Source organism: Nicotiana tomentosiformis, chromosome 3 (assembly GCF_000390325.3).
Source record: "Nicotiana tomentosiformis chromosome 3, ASM39032v3, whole genome shotgun sequence".
NCBI classification, from domain to species: domain Eukaryota; kingdom Viridiplantae; phylum Streptophyta; class Magnoliopsida; order Solanales; family Solanaceae; genus Nicotiana; species Nicotiana tomentosiformis.
In genome coordinates this window covers 30,624-52,051 of record NC_090814.1, presented here as the reverse complement: position 1 = coordinate 52,051, position 21,428 = coordinate 30,624, and the positions used below count along the sequence as shown (strand labels likewise).

General features: G+C 38.6%; 1 protein-coding gene and 1 long non-coding RNA gene across 2 annotated transcripts; one reads left to right on the top strand and one right to left on the bottom strand.

Moving 5' to 3' along the window:
- The first annotated feature begins 5,346 nt into the window (after positions 1-5,346).
- On the top strand, positions 5,347-6,319 carry LOC138908697 (uncharacterized). Its single transcript, XR_011415101.1, has 2 exons — positions 5,347-5,785; positions 5,901-6,319. It is a non-coding gene; the product is annotated as an uncharacterized lncRNA (long non-coding RNA).
- A 472-nt stretch (positions 6,320-6,791) lies between these two features.
- Positions 6,792-9,319, bottom strand: LOC104117102 (uncharacterized). The gene is made up of 4 exons (XM_070199380.1): positions 8,796-9,319; positions 8,531-8,694; positions 8,038-8,419; positions 6,792-7,813 (listed from the first exon to the last, which is right to left on the bottom strand). Exons 1-4 carry the CDS (start codon positions 9,060-9,062, stop codon positions 7,649-7,651), a joined length of 978 nt encoding a protein of 325 aa, XP_070055481.1. The 5' UTR covers positions 9,063-9,319; the 3' UTR covers positions 6,792-7,648.
- Positions 9,320-21,428: the final 12,109 nt, after the last annotated feature.

Below are 21,428 nucleotides of genomic sequence, written 5' to 3'. Positions count from 1 at the left end.
ATAGGCGAGTAAGAACTCGACAGATTCTTATGAGCAATATTAACCCTGTCAACCAATAAGCTAGATAAATTAGTCGGTCAATTCAATTGAAGAATACAATAGGATTGTTAGATAGCCCATAACCCTAGATCGTTTTCATTACATTGATATCATAAAAATCTGCTCTTTCTCTGTTCAAAGTTCATTATTTATATTTTCTTATTTAATTAGTTTAGAATAAAATATTTTTAGGTTTAATTCTTGTTTAGATAATTAGGATAGTCTAATTTAGTTAATAGTTAATCATAAGTCCTCGTGGGTTCGACATCCGACTTTTAGTCACTTTATTACTTGACGACCGCGTATACTTGCGTGAGTGTGTTTGGTCGCAACAAGTTTTTGGCGCCGTTGCCGGGGACTTAGAAATTAGCTACGTGACTAAGTTAAGCTTTTATTAGATATTTGTTTTCAAGTTTTAATTTTCAGTTTGCCTGGTTTGTGTCAACGCAGGGTCTTCTCTCGAATGCAGAGGAGTAGAAGTGCAAACAACCTCATTCCTCTTGATCCAGAAATCGAACGAACACTACATAGAGTGAGAAGGGAACACGAAGCTAGAACGAGAATAGAAAGAGATTTGGACATCGCAGTCCAACCACAGCCAATAGATATGGCAGGCAATGAAGAGCGTCCGGTAATTGAAGCCGCAAGGCCCAATCTTGCGAATATGACTCAGGCTATTGTGAAGCCTGATATCACTGGGCATTTTGTGCATAACTTGGATGCAAATTTGAATGAAAAGGTTGATGCGTGTAATGGCCAACAATTTAATGATGAGTTGTGTGAAACTGAAAAAAAATCTTCTAGACCAAATTGAGGAGCTAAAATGAGAATACCAATCATTAAACCATGTTTTTCTTGAGGATGCCAATATTGAGAAGAATGCTCTAGAGTCATATGAGGGAATAGATAACATTACTTTGGGAGATTTGAGTGTGTGTATATATGGGGATGTAAATAGTAGTACAATTCATGAGTTAAGGCGCATTAGACCCCATTCCAATCATTTTTCCACATTGTGTTTAGATAGTAAGATAGTAATCGAGCCATCTGAGCCAATGAGGGGGTCAAAGGGTGAGGATGAGAGTGCCTATTTTCTTGAATTTGTTGTGCCAAAAAGCAAAAATTACATTCCTCATCTAAAGGCCGAGAAGTGTAGAGTGAAAAATTTATTACTTGGCCTGGTTATCGTTGTAGCCCCACCACTGGAGCATAGCCGCAGACTGGATGCCATGTTAGGGGCTCAATTCATAAGTTCGAGGTGGAGGTAAAAAGTGGTTCACGTCGTGCCACGACGTTAAATCAGGCGCTTGTTGGGAGGCAACCCAACTTTACTGCTTTTTATTTTATTTTTGTTTACTTTTTATTTTATTTTATTTTTATTATTTTGTAGTATTTATTTTTATTTTGTAGGATTATGAGCATAGGAAGCAAAGCCATTAGAAGAGTGCAAAAGCGAGCTAGATGGTGAGGACTAAGTGTGGGGTGCCCACACAAAGGACGATGCCTGGGGGAAGTCTGCGTACCTCGTGAGCCGCTATTGCTTTGGCCTTTAGCCTACCAGGGAGTCTCTTTTACCCTCTTATTATTTATAGTGTGCATTGAGGACATTGCAAAATTTTAAGTGTGGGGTGAGGAGATTGTTTGGATGCGTTTCTGTGCTATTTTAGCTTAGTGTAGTACTCGTTCTTAAGTGTAGTAGCTTTTGTGAAAAGAAAAAAAAAACGATAAAAGTAGAAAAAAATGGACTATTCCCGACGATTGATCTCCTAGACAGTTTTCTTGAGGGATTAAAGTCTAAACAAAAATCCAAAAATATATCTTTTAGTTTTTTTTTTTTAGTAGTAATAATCCCCTGTGGTTTTTCTTTGTGCCTCGGTTCTTTTCCATGGATGTAGTTGGAACCGGGTAATTTTTGTTTTCTTTTAGAATAGATTAGAGTTTAGAAAATAAATGGAGGGAGAAATATGAGATTCCTAGGGGCTCTTGACTTGTTTGATAGTAGCATATTCAGGCTTTGGCATGTGTAGTACCTTTCCTATGTTTTAAAATTGATCATGAAGCCTTTATAAATTGGATAGCATATTTTGTGGCACCTATTTCTCGTTTTCTTGACTTGTGTTCACTTTGCGCTTAATGCTCAATATCTCGTGGCTCCGTGAATATTTGCATCTGTTGAGAGTCGGAATGTGACAGTCCTTAGTGAGGCATGTGCCATGTGTGGTGAGGTTTTTGTGTAGTCCATGTATTGTACTTGTGTCTAGAACTTGCCCGGTATGTGAGTTGAAGCGAAATTTTAGGTGATGCTTGGTTGAAAAATAATTTTAGGCTTTCTTTGATATTTTTGAGCTTAATTGCTTATCACAAATAAAATTGATCCTTAGTTAACCCTTTTGAGCCTATAGACTTTTATTTGGCACCCACATTACAAGTCTATACCCTTTTTGTTCTTAATTGATATTTTTTTATCCTTTTACCTCTTAAAGCACTTTAATTGTGAAATGAGCGCTAAAAAAAGTAAGAAGGGACTAAGTGTGGGGTGGCTTTTGAGTGGAACCAATGAAAGGAAGAAGGGTGCACTTGTTTTGTAAAATAATACACCACTAGCGAAAATTAAAAAAAATAGTTGAAAAAAAAAAAGGAAAAATATAGATGAATAAATTATTGTCTTGTTCTTGCTAGTGGGTATGAATTAAAGTAGTGCTTAAAGAAAGAGAAAATATTGTTGGGGATGATATTATTTTTGAAATTGAAATGGTGTTGAAGAATTTGCGCTTAAGTTATTTGGTGATGTTTTAAAGTGCTTAGGAGGTTGAGTCACTATTCCTAAAATATATCCTACCCGTCCCTTAGCCCACATTACAACCATGAAAAAGTTCTAATTGATTTTAGATCGAGCGAGTTTACATTAGTAGAGATTTACATTAAGGGCAAGCCTATGGTACCAATTGCATGCATGTGACTTCTTTGTGAGAGTGAGCAATTTTCTTTGATATATGTGAGTCATTAAAATATATTTGATCATGAAATTTGAATGTGTGGATTGAACTAGCTCACTTGTTCTTGCTGTGAGTGCACATGATTTCACGAGGGATAGATAACGTTATTAGACTTCTCTATGATATTGGGTGTTCAAGCCATGAATGCATTGTGACATTAAGTCAGTTTTTGAGGTTAGGGTTGTTGTGTGCATGTTGTCTTTGTTTAAATATTTTTAAAGAATGACATAAGTAAAGGGAAGTGTATGTGATGCATATTCTAGAGCCTAATTGTAGCAAATAACAATGGTCATATGTGTAGTGTGCTTTGAATGATAAGAGCTTAATTTTGTTTCGTCTACTATAGTGATGGTTTGTTCGAGGACGAACAAAGGTTTAAGTGCGGGGTGGTGATGTTGGGCATATTTCGATATGTGTTGATGTAACTTTACCCATGTTTTAACTACTTTTTTATGCTATTTGAGCTTTAAAATGCCCAACATGGTTTAATTATTAGTTTTATGACTAATTGAGTAATGTGTGATGATTTAGGGTGTTTGGAGTGCAAAAATATGAAGAAAAGGTGCTCTAGGTAGAGGAAAAGGGGTTGGATGCGTCGCATCCAACCTAGAAAAAAATCAGATTTCGTGCACCCTTAGCAGTGAAGTCGGCCCATAGCATCCGCCTTAGCATCCGCACCTGGAAAAAGCTGAGATGGAGGAACAAAGGGTGGATGCGTCGCATCCACCCTCGCATGCAAAGCTGAGAAGTAGAGGACGAGGTGGATGCGTCGCATCCACCCTCGCATGCGAAGCTGAGAAATGGAGGACGAGGTGGATGCGTCGCATCCACCTTAGCATCAATTCCTGAAGCCGATTTGGACTAGGAATAGGAGAACTTTGGCCCACGACTTTTGTACGCAATATATTAGCCAAAAACGCCTCCTTTAGGTCATCTAACATATTGGGAAGAGGGAAAAAGCCACGACAAAGCTGTGGAGGTCGGAATTCATCAAGTTTCATCTTTCTTCCACCAAACTTAGTAATCTTTATGTTTCTTTGTATGATTTATTGTTTGGCTACCATGTCTATATGGAGCTAAACTTCACGTTCTAGGGTTGTGGTTCTTTCATGACTATTGTTATTCGGATATTGATTTTGACTTCTTGATTTATCATATTAGTTTATTTATTCAATCTTGCGCTTATTTATTTGATTGCTTGATCACCAATTGAATACTATCTACGAATCTAGAATTGAACTCGAAAGTGGGAATTCTAGATTGCATATAGGATTGAGTAGAGCAAGTTCTTGAACTCGGGCATCGGGGAACGGATTCTTGGTTAGGATAGACATATACCTAATTGCCTTGCTTGGTTGATTTACAAGAATTATAAATGCGTTTTTGTTGATTCTAACTCCATAGACATATAGGCGTTAGGTTAGCTTGAATAGACGAGTAAGAACTCGACAGATTCTTATGAGCAATATTAACCCTGTCAACCAATAAGCTAGATAAATTAGTCGGTCAATTCAATTGAAGAATACAATAGGATTGTTAGATAGCCCATAACCCTAGATCGTTTTCATTACATTTATATCATAAAATTCTGCTCTTTCTCTGTTCAAAGTTCATTATTTATATTTTTTATTTAATTAGTTTAGAATCAAATATTTTTAGATTTAATTCTTGTTTAGATAATTAGGATAGTATAATTTAGTTAATAGTTAATCATAAGTCCTCGTGGGTTCGACATCCGACTTTTAGTCACTTTATTACTTGACGACCGCGTATACTTGCGTGAGTGTGTTTGGTCGCAACAGATACCATAAAATTAATCGAAATGTGTGCAAAATACTACAGTTTAATCTGGATATTACGGTTATAAATTCTCTTATATAAAACTCATTCAGTTTGCACTGCGGCCTTTCTGATTGTTTTATTTGATTTTATTTTATTGAGAAAGGCCTAAATTTGTATTCTAAATTGCTGCTACTTGCTTTCTCTGGTAATAGTTTGGTTGACTTTACTTGCTCTGTGATTAAATGTGCCAGCTCCATGGAACGGTGTTTTCTTCAAATTTCGTCACTTATGATATGGTGCAATCTATGCGTGTTGTTGCGTATTGCTATTTTTGTTGATTAGACGGTTTTGATTCTCCTGGAATTCTTCAGAATAGACACTTTGCATGACGACGAATTAAAGCCGGGTTATACTTGATGTAATTACTGGCTCTATTTTGCCAAGGCATTTTTTTTTATTTTATATATATATAATGGTAGGGTGCATGTAGCAGGATATGTTTGAGAATACAATTCATCTTTTAATAATTGGCAGAATAGCCTAGCAGGCCCTTATACTTGTAGCGGTTTATCATCCCAGTTCATATACATCGTAAAATTTCATCTAGACGTTTACAGTTGTTAAAACACACTATTCTAAACCCCTTTGCCCCGCGTGTTGCTCAATCACGTTAATATTAATATCCGCATCATATAGAATATGCCACATCATTTTCTATTTTTTAATTAATAAGAAGGCACCATTTTCACCTTCTTCACCCTCCAATACCACTATAATAAGTTGAGTCACCTTCCCATTAAAACTTGACCACCGAGCAACCACAAGAGATACTAGCAGATTTGTAAATATCCACCACAATTTTTCTAGGGACCGAAAGTGGAAGAGGAAATAATTGAAGTTGCAGCCACTTCAAAACCCAATAATTTTCACAAACCAAAATTGATTTATGCACCCTACACGCCATTCAGGTTCGGGCACCCCGTGAATTTTTTCCTCGTTTGTGCTCTTCATATCCGCACTCTTTTTGGTGTTCTTGCCCGATTTGACTTGAACTGCTAAGATTTTTTTTTATTTTAATTACAGCAAGGTGATGCGGAAGAAAATATTGTGGTGGTCATCGGTGGTCTCCATCGCCGGTGATGGTTCAAACTTTTCCATTGTGTTTATTGCAATTGATGGTTCGAAGGTTTCAACGATGAGTTTTCGACAGGTTCCGATGAAATTCCTATCCTTCTTGATGATTTTTTGGACAAAGTTCCTATCCTAACGATTTTGCATAATGAAATTCTGATGATTTTCTATCTTTAATTATGATGAAAAGAAGAAGCTATGGCAATGGCAGCAACAGAGAACTGGGTTCTTTGCTGGTCTTTTGTTTTTTTGTGTTTTTCTTTCTTTTCTTTTTTTTAAATCTTTTTTCTCCTATTTAAGTCATTTTCTGTTTAATCTTTGTATTCACGCTTTTTTTTTTAGTGCGTGTATCAAACATTTTATCCACCTCAGCCTTATCTATGCCACATAAGCTAGGTCAACGATAGATGAGTTTAAAATAGTATGTTTTAACAACTATAAGTCTCTAGATGAAACTTTACGGAGCACGGGGACGGGAGGACAAACTGAAACAAATACAAGAATTTACTGACCTATTCTGCCTTTAACAATGTATTTACTACAACAAAAACACAGCCTAGAAATACACTACTAGAAATTCGGCAAAAACCGACCAAGGTCGACCGACCAACTTTGGTCGGTAAAAAAACCGACCAAAAAACCGACCAAAGTTGGTCGGTTTTTAAAAAAATTTTTTTTTTTTTTTTTTACTAAACCGACCAACTTTGGTCGGTTTTCTTTGGCGCAAAAATGCGGGAAACTATTTTTGAGTCCCGCGAAATTTATGTTTCAAGAAACCGACCAACTTTGGTCGGTTTTTCAATTAATATAAATAAAAATTAATATTAAAAAAACCGACCAAAATTGGTCGGTTAATTCGACGGGTCATTTAAAAAAACCGACCAACTTTGGTCGGTAATTTTACTTTTTAATAAAACCGACCAACTTTGGTCGGTTATTTTCATGCGAAAATACGATTAAAGAGTATAAATCAAATAAAAGACAGTCTTAAAACAAAATGTACAAATGGTCTAGTGGTAGAATAGTATTCTGCCACAGTACAGACCCCGGTTCGATTCCCAGATGGTGAATTTTTTTTTTACATAATTAAAATACCGACCAACTTTGGTCGGAAAAAACCGACTAACTTTGGTCGGTTTTTTTTGCAATATTTTTTTTTTGAATTTAATTTCCGACCAACTTTGGTCGGTATTCCTTTCCGACCACAAAAATACCGTCCACACGTAAATGGTCGCGTTTTGGTCGATTTTTTGTAATTACCGACCAACGTTGGTCGGTTTTTTTGGTCGGTTTTTACCGAATTTCTAGTAGTGATATAGAGAGAAACAAGAATGAACATATGTAAATATTTTCTTCTATCAACCTTTTTTATCCTTCTCTGATTCTTCCTCCCCTTTTTCCTCATGACTCTGTTCGATATCTTCTTCTTCCCCTTCTTTTCATAGTTTAATGCACCCTCCATCCTAGCTAGAAAAGAACACCAACAAAAAACAATCAGTGCTAGAGATAAAAATAAAATAAAGATAAATAATTAGATATAGAGAAATACATATGTTAACTTCACAATGTTACCTCAAAATTTCTTCTTCTCCTTTTCATAGTTGCTAGTGACACGATGATATTCTGATGGTAATAACTCGCTTAATACCTTCCCAAGTTCTCTTTCACAACAGTTGACAAGTTGAAACCTAAATATATAGTCAAGATAAACAGAATAAAACAAGTATATTAGAATATCTTTGATTTGCCCTATTATAAAAAATGGGAGAGCAGTATTCATAACGTTTGTAGATTTGTTGTATTTTGTCCCTTACCTGGAGATTGATGAATCCTCTTTTTCTCGTGTGCACTTTAAGTCCATGAAACTGAAATGAAGCTCATGCATCAGACTCGGAAAATAATGACTAACAAAATAAAAATATGGGCTAATTAATAAGATGAAACTAAATAAATTCTTTTGGCCCAATTAATTTTTATTGACAAACCATTTAAAGCTCGTTTAGATTGAAAGTAGAATATGCAATAAGTTAACAAATCAAAAGAGACAAGTAAATTGAAACATGCAGATCCAGTTATAAATTTCATTTACCTCATTCATATGACGCATCGTTTCACTGTCAACTGGAATATAATTATAATGTCCGGCACACATCATGATAGTGTTGATGGTAAATGGACCAGCACCATTTATTTTCAGCTTAGACCAACTTGGTTCGGCACCAATGTGGTCTTTTTCAAACTTACTGAGCTTAATTTCCCCATCAACAACTTGTTTTGCCAACATAACCAAGTCCCTTGCTCTATATCCAAAGTTGCCTATACCTTTTAGCTCTTTCTCACTAAAACTTGCTAATTCTTCTGCATTCGGAAAGTCTCCATAAGCTGAAATATATGCTCTCTTTCTTTTGGACTTGAACTTTTTATATTGTACATCACAAAGAGCCTTTGCGAGATCCAATGATGTCTTCCACCTAAGAAAAGTTGGCAATTAAAATCAACTACTCTGATAATCTTACAAGCACATCCATGTTCAACTCAAGATGATCAACTATTTCTACATTTTGTTGCATCTATGAACTTACGGGCAAAAGCGAAGAAGAAGAGATTTGGCAATATCTTCAAATAAGGTTGGCGATCGAAACAATCTACCAAATCCTTTGGCCTCAGCTTCTGGATGAAGCTTATGGAAATCTCTCACATCTTCTTCATCCTTGTCAGATAGTCTCAGCATTCTCTTAACTTGTGACTACATAGAAGAAGTACAATATATTTCAAGTCAATTTCTTTCTAGTTTTGTTGTACATTGGTTTTTGTACTTTTTGTTTAGGAGAGAATCAAGAACCGAACCTGGATGGCTAGCTCATCCTTAAGCGAAAGAATACTTGCACCGTAAACTTTAACGGCGAGATGATCCTTTCCTGGAGGCTGTGAAATGGAAGTCATAACAGATGTGGAATCTGCTAATCGCAGAGGACGAGAAAAGCTTTTAAAAGATGGCTCCCAACAGTTGGGAGCCATCATGAAAAAGCCGTGGTTACACACGGCCTTTTCTATAATGAACGTCGGGAATTTCTCTAGGTGGATAATGCAATTATAAGATGGTAGTGTCTCCATTTGTTCCTTTGCTGCACTAAAAAGTGTGATTCTAGTTAAAAGAATAAATATATCATGCTATTCCCAGTCTGATTCTAAAATAAGAAAAAGGGAGCTGGGATACAAGAACAATGGCATAATGATCCAAACTAGGCAGCATCCAAATCTATTTGTCAGTTCCATCTTGGTTTTAGTTTTTTAAAGTTGCAGATACAAGTATATATTAGGAAGGGGATCCAAATCTATTTAAAGTTGCAGATACAAGTTTTTTAAAGTTGTCTCCGTGTGACCTATAGGTCACGGGTTCAAGTCGTGAAGGCAACCACTAATACTTATATTAGGGTAGGTTGTCTACATGTATATCACACTCTTTAGGGTGCGGCCTTCCCTTAACCCTGCGTGAACGCGGGATACCTTGTGCACCGGGCTGATACAAGTATATATATATATTAATGCTAAGCTATTTTTAGAGCATAATCAGTCTATAGTTGTAAGTCTAATTCAACCAATTCAGTTCATCCTTTCAATATTACTCATAAGAGTCACCCTCTCTAATTCCCGTCTAAGAGCCACCAACAGAATAATTTCCTCAAAACGGAAAAATATACTCCTTAGAATTCAGTATTATAATCCAACCTTAGCTACAGTCCAAACATTTTGTAACGTTTTAACAAAGTAATTCACAAAACAAAAGCAAAAAAGAAAATGACAAAATAATTCTATTCAAAACCTAAATACCAAGACATGAAAGTAAGGGAAGAACAAGAAAGGAGTCACCTTGAAATTTGATAATTAAGGCTCACTGATCTACCTTTCTTCTACGATTTGATATACAACAATGTAACTTTCAAAGCTTGTCTTGGAAACTTCAAAAAACTAGTAATTAAACTGCATATATCTTAGTCTTCTCATTAATTACTAAAGTTAGTTTCTTTTTTCAAGACATGTATCGTCCACATTTTATCTTCTTGTTCTCGTTTTTCAACATTGAGTGACTTTTCATATTTCTAAATATATTTCTTGATTTATAAATATAGCTATTCCAAAAGGATTCAACCTGGATATCATTAAGAAATTAAATACGCTTGGCATGCAAAAATATTGCATAACACATGTTCCTTGACTTGCACGAAACGTCTTTTGTTGTTTCAGTTGCTGCTTCAACAATTGGTAAAAGTGTGTAACTTATTGGAGTTTCATAATGATTCTTTGTGGTATTAGATTACAAATTAAAGGTTAGCATAAATTAGTATTCCTTATTTTTCAATTTATATGAAGTAATTTAACTTGGCGCAAATAAGAGTTTAATAAATAAAAAAAAATAACTTTGGAGTCGGAAAAGCTTAAGGTAAAATTTTTGTATGGTCATAATATTTGTGTGACTATAAAAGCTCTTTATTAAAGGTAAAATAAAAAATTAAAAGTTTAGATTGTATCCAAATATATAATTGTATCATTCTTTTTAAAACAAATTAATAAGAAAAATTACTTTTAGCATTAGCAATTGAACCTTATTTTTAGCATCGCCGATAATAGCTCAATAGTTGTGATGACCGAAAAGGTCATCTTATGTTTTTAGAACTCGATTCTGCACTCTTAAGCCTTAAAAATCTCATTTTTAACCTTCTCGATTTGCGTGCGCAGTCCGGGCGTATTTTCGGAAAGTTTTTATGTTGAAAATTTATGAAAATAAGAATTTTTGCCTTAAAAGTTAATTTTAGTTGATTTCGGTCAATATTTTTGGTAAACGGGCCAGGATCCGTGTTTTGACGATCCCGATGGGTCCGTATCGAATTATGGGACATGTGCCTATACTCGAAATCGAATTCGGAGGTCCCTAGCTCGAGTTATGAATTTTTGATGAAAATTAAAAGTCTGAAATTTTTTTATTTTTAAGAATTGATTGATGTTTGGCATTGTTAGTACCGGATCCGTATTTTGGTTCCAGAGTCCGGTAGAAGTTCATTATAATATTTAAGACTTGTCTGTGAAATTTGGCGAGAAACGGAGTTGATTTGACGTGATTCGGACGTCCAGTTGAGAAAATAGGAATTTTAAAGTGTTCTTGAGAATTTTATTTGATTTGGTGCTAAATTCGTAGTTCTAGGTGTTATTTTGGTGATTTGATCGCGCGACCAAGTTAGTATGATGTTTTTAGACTTGTGTGCATGTTTGGTTTGGAGCTCCGAGGGTTCGAATGAGTTTCGGATAGGCCACACGATGTTTTGGACTTGGGAAAATCTGGTATTTTGCGATAGCAGGTGTTCTGGCATGTCCTTCTTCGCGTTCGCAAAGGTACTCCCGCAAACGCGAAGAGTAAACTGATGAGGCCGGAATTTTCTTCTTCGCGAACGCGAAGGCTTGGTCGCAAAGGCGAAGCGATGGGGGCATTACGCAAGCGATGTCTCGCGAACGCAAAGCGATGTCTCGCGAACGCGAAGCGATAGGGGCGTTACCCTTCGCGAACGCGACAAGCTCATCGTGAACGCATAGTGTTAGGCACGGGGGGGAGTCAGTCTTTCCTTCATCGCGAACGCGAGCGATGTCTCGCGAACGCGAAGGCCAAGAGGGATAGCCTACGCGAACGCGAACAAGGTCTCGCGAACGCGAAAGCTTGGCAGCCTATACTCTCCGCGAACGCGACAGTGTTCTCGCGAACGCGATGAACACTGTCGCCCAGCACTTAATAGAATTCAAACACGGGATTTAGCCAAAAAAATTATTTTCTCAAAACCAAACGGTGAGAGGCGATTTTCAAGAGTCATTTTCTTCCCCAAAGTGTTGGTAAGTGATTCTAAACCATTTTTTTTCAATTACCCATTACATTTCATGAATTATCAACCTAAAATCTAGAGTTTTCATGGTAGAATTAGGGGTTAGGGTAGAAACTAGGGATTTCAAAAATTTGGGAATTTCGACCTTAATTTTTCAAAACCAATTATATATCCGGGCTCGGCGGTGAATTGGTAAATGGATTTTGGTCCGAACCTCGAATTTTGACCAAGCGGACCCGGGGTCGATTTTTAACTTTTTGGAAGAAAATTTGGGAAATCTAAATTTATGCAATGTAATTAATTCCTTTAGCAATATTTGATATTATTGAGTCGTTTTTGAATAGATACGAGTGGTTTGGAGGTGAATTCTAGAGGAAAAGTTGTGATTGAGTATTAAGTGGCCTTCGGAGCAAGGTAAGTGTTGTGTTTAACCCTGACTTGAGGGAATTAGGAACCTCAAATTATTTACTTTGTGAAACTCATGTGAGCGGCGTATATGTGAGGTGACGAGTACTTATGCGCCGCCAATTCACCTGTTTTCCCTGTTTTCTCTCGTTTTTCTTATATTGTCTCTTTTCTATGCCTAATTGCTACGTGTTTATACTAGTGTTGTTAAATTAATCGTTCTTATCATGCTTATGGATCTTCTGGTGATAATTGAGCATTTATTTCGAAGTTGATATTGATATTGTGGAATCAAATATTGAAGTAAAGCTTGTACTTGTTATTCTATCTCCCTATTGTTATTGATTCATTGCATTATGGTAAGAGAGAGTGTTAATGCACGAAGGGTGATGTCGTGCCATATTGTGAGTGTCAATGCACGAAGGGTGATGCCGTGCCATATTGTGAGTGTTAATGCACGAAGGGTGATGTCGTGCCATATTGTGAGTGTAAAAGCACGAAGGGTGATGTCGTGCTATATTACGAGTGTTAATGCACGAAGGGTGATGTCGTGCCATGATATGAGAGTTAATGCATGAAGGGTGATGTCGTGCCGTTTCTATTGATTTTATGGTGAGATTGAGAGTAAAAGCACGATGGGTGATGTCGTGCATTTTTTCTTTACTGTATTTGTGTTCCTGTTGATTCATAATATATTGGTTGTTCCAGTTATCATTCTGCTGTAGTTCTTTTTCTCGTATTTCTCCCAGCATGTTTCCCTCTCCCGATATCTCATGTATAATTCTTCATTACTGTTATTTGTATATACATTGTTAAACTGTACAGGTTGATTTGTAGGTACCTTGCCTTAGCCTCGTCACTACTTCGTCGAGGTTAGGCTCGACACTTACCAGTACATGGGGTCGGTTGTACTGATACTGCACTCTGCACTTTCTGTGCAGATTTTGGTACCGGCTCGGGTTGATCGAGATTTTGCTATTGGACCGCTATCTGGAGACTCAAGGTAGATCTGTCGGCGTTCATAGACCTTGAAGTCCCCGTCTATCTTTTCTGTTCTACTGTTTCTTTCATTCAGACAGTTGTATTTCTTTCAGACTATTACTTATAGTAAACTCTAGAATGCTCGTAAATTGTGACTCCAGATCCGAATGGTAGTAATTAATACAGTTTTTATATTATTCCGCACTTATTATATTTCATCTTAGCTAATTATTGTTATTTACTGAATGAAAATAAGGATTTGGTTTAATGATTCTCTAACGTTGGCTTTCCTAGCAAGTGAAATGTTAGGCGTCATCACGGTCCCGACGGTAGGAATTCCGGATCGTGATAAGTTGGTATCAGAGCACTAAGTTACATAGGTCTCACGAGTCACGAGCAAGCTTAATAGAGTCAGAAGGATCAGTACGGAGACGTCTGTACTTATCTCTCAGAGGCTATAAAGTTTAGGAACAATATCACTTCTTTCATTCCTTATCGTGCAGCATTGCTTTAGCTTGAAACATATATCTCGTATTCCTTTGTATCCACTCGTGTATGACATTGCGCACTCGGTATCAGTTGTGCGTCAATGGTTCGTGATGCCTCAGATGGACTACGAGAGAGCCAGAGATTCTCAAACATTACCTCAACGTGTGGTTCCTACTGAAGATGAGGGCGCGTTGAGAGACCACCCAGTGAATCATGTGGGGGTGCAACGGACCTTGGCATCTGGTTGATTTATACGAGCTATGAAGGTTAATATTATGGATCATCAGGTGTGGTGAATTATGACTTCGCGTCGAGTGGGGGAGTCCACTATCAATGGATGGATTGCGGGGTCATGTGTTATATCAGTTTTGGCCTGAAATGTATATATGTGGTACTGAAAGGTTCCCCCAAAATTTACACATGTATAAGGCCGGAGATTTTGTAGAGGATAAGGTTGGGACTTGCGGTATGTACGCGTACTTAATAATCCTATACTTAATTACCCAAGGAGTTAGAGAAACAACTTTAAATTTACAGAAGGTCTACTCAGCGTGGACGCCATGGTTGCGGATTTCGGGATGCTTCGGAGGAAGTACAGTGGTTGACGAGATTCTAGACTATGTGGTTCATGCCAAGATTTGTCTGTATGGAGCTCTACTTTTGTGATCGTTGTGTATAAATAGGGGTAAGGGTTACCTCTGAGAAGAATTGAAGAGTATGTTAAGAAATGGGTCAACTCAACAGTGTTGAGTCAGCATAACAAAAGAAGAAATTGGCCTTGGGAGAGATAATTCTCCACAGGTGTCCGTGGCAAGCCTATGAAGAGGGCAGACCAGCCAATGCAACACCGCCCACTTGGCTCAGTTCTCAGAAACGCTTTTGAAAGAGTTTGTTCCCGGACTCTCCGTAATGCGTGGCGCATAGTGTTTGAACGGTTGCGTCAGATCACTATAATGGTGTCATAATATGCCATCAGGTTCAATAAGTTAGCCCGTCATATTCCTACTTTGCTTCCTACAGCCAGAGAGCGAGCCCACAGACTCATTGAAGGACCCAATTATAATCGTAAAATTTTGTACGACTCGGGAGCTACACGTTAATACTTCATTTCCTCTAGTGGTAGAAATTGCCAAGATATTAGAACGTGTTCGGGGTGAGGGAAAAAAAGGAAACTAAGGAGACCAAGACGTCTCGAGGTTCTGGGGGATTTAGTGGATTCTACTCTACAGGTATAAATCATTATGGCGGGGGCTCGGGCAGTCGGGCAGCCCAGTCCGCACATCGGATTACCCGGGGTGCTTTAGTAAGTTCTTTTAATGCACCACCGACATGAGTTCCTACAAATGGTCATTCCAGTTATATGGCACAGACTCAATATGAGCAGCCAAACCCGCAAAGGGGTTGTTATGAATACAATGATACCAGGCACATCATGAGAAAATTGTCCCAAACTTGGGAGAGAAATATTTCATCAAAGCACTCAGGTTACGTGCCCTATTGCAGTTACTACACCACCCACACGATCAGTTAGGGGTGGAGGACAGGCGGGTAGAAGGCGTCTTAGAGGTGGAGACCCAGTCGTTGTTATATTTGTTTTATGGTATGGCAGAGGTCGCTACATCAGATGGTGTCGTCACAGGTACGACTTCGATTTAATATAAAGGAATAATTTCCTTAACTTTATTTGGTTCTGCGTATCGAAACGAGTCCTCCTATTGTGCTCCACTTATGAGTGAGCTTCGTGATTCTATAATCTACTTATGTATTTACTCATGTTGGGAGATTCTATGGAGATAACTACGCCTATCATTCAATGTTGGTCACTAATAAGAGTTGTGAGGCTAAAGGTGGCTTTCTGTTACCCATTTCGGTAAGTTTTGATGTAATTTCCGGATAATTAATTACAAATTGTAAATTATATGCCATACCGGTGTGGGGTTCATTATGTGTTGTGATTTAGTGTAACCGAAATTATTTAAAAGAAGAAAATTGAAATTTTTTATTGGCACGATATGCATATTACTTGTGATTCGGAACTGAGGACGAGATCCTCACACTTTAATATAAATTGATATGTTTAAACCGGGCTACGAGCTGCAGTGGAAGTTATATAAGGACGAGATCCTTGTGAGGAAAATTCTTGTGTTTAAGTTCTCCCGTGTGAAATTAAAGTTGTACTATAGCAATAATAGGGAGTCATGCCTGTTAGGTCTAATTGAAAATTCTTGTATGAAATTCTCTATGCATACTTGCCAAATTTGTTTTGTAATTATTGAGTTTTAACCTACGAGATAGGTGCCTGCCCATGTGGCGTTAAATATGACTCGTTAATTCGGGTAAATAATTATGAGGTCTGGTTATCATCAGTTGAAGATTAGGGCATCTGATGTCCCTAAGATAGTTTTTCGGACTCGGTATGGGCATTACGAATTCCTAGTAATATCATTTGGGCTTACCAACACCCCAGCAACACTTATGGATTTGATGAATCAGGAGTTCAAGCTCTATTTGGATTCTTTTATGGTTGTATTCATTGATGATATCTTGATTTACTCCAGCAGTCGAGAGGAGCATTGCAGCATCTTCGTAGTGTGCTTTAGACTTTGAAGAACAATCAGTTATATGCCAAATTTTCAAAATGTGAGTTTTGGTTAGACTCAGTTGCCTTTTTGGGGCATGTTGTATAGGCAGAAGGCATAAAGGTGGATCCTAAGAAGATTGAGGCTGTTCAGAATTGGCCTAGATCTACTTCAGTTACAGAGATCGTGAGTTTCCTAGGTTTAGTAGGTTATTATCGTCGGTTCGTAGAAGGGTTTTCATCTATAGCAAGCCCATTGACCAGACTGACCCAGAAAGGTGTCCCATTCAGATGGTCAGACGAGTGTGAGTTGAGCTTTCAGAAGCTCAAGACCGCTTTGACTACAACGCCAATATTGGTATTACCCACAGGTTCAGGATCTTATACGGTGTATTGTGGTACATCTCACATCAGGCTTGGTGCAGTATTAATGCAAGATGGCAGGGTGATTGTATATGCATCGCGACAGTTGAAAGTTCACGAGAAGGATTATCCTGTTCATGACTTAGAATTGGCAGCCATTGTTCATGCACTGAAGATTTGGAGGCATTATCTCTACGGTGTCTCGTGTGAGGTATTTACTGATCATCGTAGCCTACAGTATTTGTTCAAACGAAAAGATCTCAATTTGAGGTAGAGAAGATGGTTGGAGTTGTTGAAAGACTATGATATCACCATTTTGTATTACCCCGGAAAGGCCAATGTGGTGGTTGATGCTTTGACTAGAAAGGCTGTGAGTATGGGCAGCCTTGCATATATTCCAGTTGGTGAGAGATCGTTTGCATTGGATGTTCAGGCCTTGGCCAATCAGTTCGTGAGGTTGGATGTTTCTGAGCCCAGCCGTGTTTTAGCTTGTACAGTTGTTCGGTCTTCTTTGTTTGAGCGTATCAGAGATCTGCAGTATGACGATCCTCATTTGCTTGTCCTTAGAGACACAGTGCGGCACGGTGGTGCCAAGCAAGTTACTGTTGGAGATGACGGAGTTTTGAGGATGCAGGGTCGTATTTGTGTGCCTAATGTGGATGGACTTCGTGAGTTGATTTTTGAGGAGGCCCACAGTCCCCGGTACTCTATTCATCCGGGCGCCGCCAAGATGTATCTGAACTTGCGACATCATTATTGGTGGAGGCGAATGAAGAAAGACATAGTTGTATATGTATCTCGGTGTCTAAATTGCCATCAGGTAAAGTGTGAGCATCAGAGACCTGGTGGCTTGCTTCAGAAGATAGAGATTCCTGAGTAGAAGTGGGAGCGTATCACTATGGATTTTGTTGTTGGACTCCCACAGACTCAGAAGAAGTTCGATGCAGTTTGGGTCATTGTGGACAGGCTGACCAAGTCAGCGCACTTCATTCCTGTGGTAGTTACCTATTCTTCGAAGCGGTTGGCAGAGATTTACATTCGTGAGATCATTCGTCTTCACGGTGTGCCCGTGTCTATCATTTCTGATCGAGGTACGCAGTTCACCTCGCACTTTTGGAGGGCAGTACAACGTGAGTTGGGTATGCGGGTTGAGTTGAGCACAACATTCCATCCTCAGACGGACGGGCAGTCCGAGCATACTATTCAGATCTTGGAGAATATGCTCCGCACATGTGTTATAGATTTTGAAGGATCGTGGGATCAGTTCTTTCCCCTTACAGAGTTTGCCTACAACAACAACTACCAGTCGAGCATTCAGATGGCTCCCTATGAGGCATTATATGGTAGGCAGTGTCGGTCGCCAGTTGGGTAGTTCGAGCCGGGGGAGGCTCGGTTGTTGGGTACAAATTTAGTACATGATGCCTTGGATAAGATCAAGATTATTCAGGATCGACTTCGCATAGCTCAGTCCAGACAGAAGAGTTATGCCGACCGCAGAGTTCGTGATATTGCATTCATGGTCGGGGAGAGAGTGTTGCTTCGAGTATCACCCATGAAGGGCGTAATGAGGTTCGGAAAGAAGGGCAAGTTAAGCCCTATGTATATCGGCCCTTTTGAGATTCTGGAGAGAATGGGAGAGGTGGCTTACAGGCTTGCATTACCACCGGGGTTGTCATCAGTTCATCCGGTATTCCATGTGTCCATGCTTTGAAAGTATCACGTCGAAGAGTCCCATGTGTTAGATTTCAGCTCTGTCCATTTGGACAAGGATTTGCCTTATGAGGAGGAGCCGGTGGATATTCTAGCCCGGAAAGTTCGCCAGTTAAGATCAAAGAGTTACCCTTCAGTTCGAGTGCAGTGGAGAGGTCAGCCTGTTGAGACAGCTATTTGGGAGTCCGAGTCCGATATGCGGAATAGATATCCCCACCTTTTCACCAACTCAGATACTTTTCTATGTCCGTTCGAGGACGAACGGTTGTTTTAGAGGTGGAGAATGTGATGACACAAAAGGTCATCTTATGTTTTAGAACTCAATTCTGCGCTCTTAAACCTTAAAAATCTTATTTTTACCCTCCTCGATTTATGTGCGCAGTCCGGGCGTGTTTCCGGAAAGCTTTTATATTGAAAATTTATGAAAATAAGAATTTTTGCCTTAAAAGTTGATTTTAGTTGACTTCGATCAACATTTTTGGTAAACGGGCTAGGATCTGTATTTTGATGGCCCCGGTGGGTCCGTATCAAATTATGGGACCTGGGCGTATGCCCGAAATCGAATTCGGAGGTCCCTAGCTCGAGTTATGAATTTTTTATTAAAATTAAAAGTCTAAAAATTATTTATTTTTAAGAATTGATTGTTGTTTGTCATTGTTAGTACCGGGTCTGTATTTTGGTTTCGAAACCCGGTACAGGTTCATTATAATATTTAAGACTTGTCTGTGAAATTTGGTGAGAAACGGAGTTGATTTGACGTGATTCGGACGTCCAGTTGAGAAAATAGGAATTTTAAAGTGTTCTTGAGAATTTCATTTGATTTGGTGCTAAATTCGTAGTTCTAGGTGTTATTTTAGCGATTTGATCGCGCGAGCAAGTTCCTATGATATTTTTAGACTTGTGTGCATGTTTGGTTTGGAGCTCCGAGGGTTCGGGTGAGTTTCGGATAGGCCACGTGATGTTTTGGACTTGGGAAAATCTGATATTTTGCTACAGCAGGTGTTCTGACATGTCCTTCTTCACGTTCACAAAGGTACTCCCGCATACGCGAAGAGTAAGCTGATGAGGCCGGAATTTTCTTCTTCACGAACGCGAAGGCTTGGTCGCAAACGCGAAGCGATGGGGGAGTTACGCGAGCGATTCTCGCGAACGCGAAGGCCAGGGTAGCCTGCGCGAACAAGGTCTCGCGAACGCGAAGGCTTGGCAGCCTATACTCTTCGCGAACGTGATAGTGTTCTCGCGAACGTGATAGTGTTCTCGCGAACGCGATGAACACTGTCGCCCAGTACTTAACATAATCCAAACACAAGATTTAGCCAAAAAATTCATTTTCTCAAAAACCAAATGGTGAGAGGCGATTTGCAAGAGTCCTTTTCTTCTCCAAAGTGTTGGTAAGTGATTCTAAACCATTTTTTTTCAATTACCCATTATAATTTATGAATTATCAACCTAAAATCTAGGATTTTCATGGTAGAATTAGGGGTTAGGGTAGAAACTAGGGATTTCAGAAATTTAGAGATTTAGACCTCAATTTGAGGTCGGATTCCAAAATCAATTATATATCCAGGCTCGGGAGTGAATGGGTAAATGAATTTTGGTCCGAACCTCGGGTTTTGACCAAGCGGGCCCGGGGTCGATTTTTAACGTTTTGGAGGAAAATTTGGGAAATCTAAATTTATGCAATATAATTAATTCCTTTAGTAATATTTGATATTATTGAGTCGTTTTTGAATAGATACGAGTGGTTTGGAGTTCAATTCTAGAGGAAAAGTTGTGATTGAGTATTAAGTGGCCTTCAAAGCAAGGTAAGTGTTGTGTCTAACCCTGATTTGAGGGAATTAGAAACCTCGAATTATTTGCTATGTGAAACTTATGTGAGCGGCGTATATGTGAGGTGACGAGTACTTATGCGCCACCAATTCACCTGTTTTCCCTGTTTTCTCTCATTTTTCTTATATTATCTCTTTCCTATGCCTAATTACTACGTGTTTATACTAGTGTTGTTAAATTAATCATTCTTATCATGCTTACGGATCTTCTTGTGATAATTGAGTATTTATTTCGAAGTTGATATTGATATTGTGAAATTAAATGTTGAAGTAAAGCTTGTACTTGTTATTTTATCTCCATGTTGTTATTGATTCATTGCATTATGGTAAGGGAGAGTGTTAATGCACGAAGGGTGATGTCGTGCCATATTGTGAGTGTTAATGCACGAATGGTGATGTCGTACCATATTGTGAGTGTTAATGCACGAAGGGTGATGACGTGCCATATTGTGAGTGTAAAAGCACGAAGGGTGATGCTGTGCCATATTGCGAGTGTCAATGCACGAAGGGTGATGTCGTGCCGTTTCTATTGATTTTATGGTGAGATTGAGAGTAAAAGCACGATGGGTGATGCCGTGCATTTTTTCTTTACTATATTCGTGTTCCTGTTGATTTCCCCCAGCATGTTTACCCCTCCCGATATCTCTTGTCTAATTCTTCATTACTGTTATTTGTATATACATTGTTAAACTGTACATGTTGATTTGTAGGTGCCTTGCCTTAGCCTCGTCACTACTTCGTCGAGATTAGGCTCGACACTTACCAGTACATGGGTTCGGTTGTACTGATATTGTACTCTGCACTTTCTGTGTAAATTTTGGTACCGGCTCAGGTTGATCGAGATTTTGCTATTGGACCGCTATCCGGAGACTCGAGGTAGATCTGTCGGCGTTCACAGACCTTGAAGTCCCCGTCTATCTTTTCTGTTCTACTGTTTCTTTCATTCAGACAGTTGTATTTCTTTCAGACTATTACTTGTAGTAAACTCTAGAATACTCGTGAATTGTGACTCCAGATCCGGGTGGTAGTAATTAATATATTTTTTATATTATTCCGCACTTATTATATTTCATCTTAGCTAATTATTGTTATTTACTGAATGGAAATAAGGATTTGGTTTAATAATTCTCTAACGTTGGCTTGCCTAGCAAGTGAAATGTTAGGCGCCATCACGGTCTCGATGGTGGGAATTCCGGGTCGTGGCAATAGTTTATTTTGAAGAGAAAGTTAACACTCACTTGGAAGATAACGTCTAACA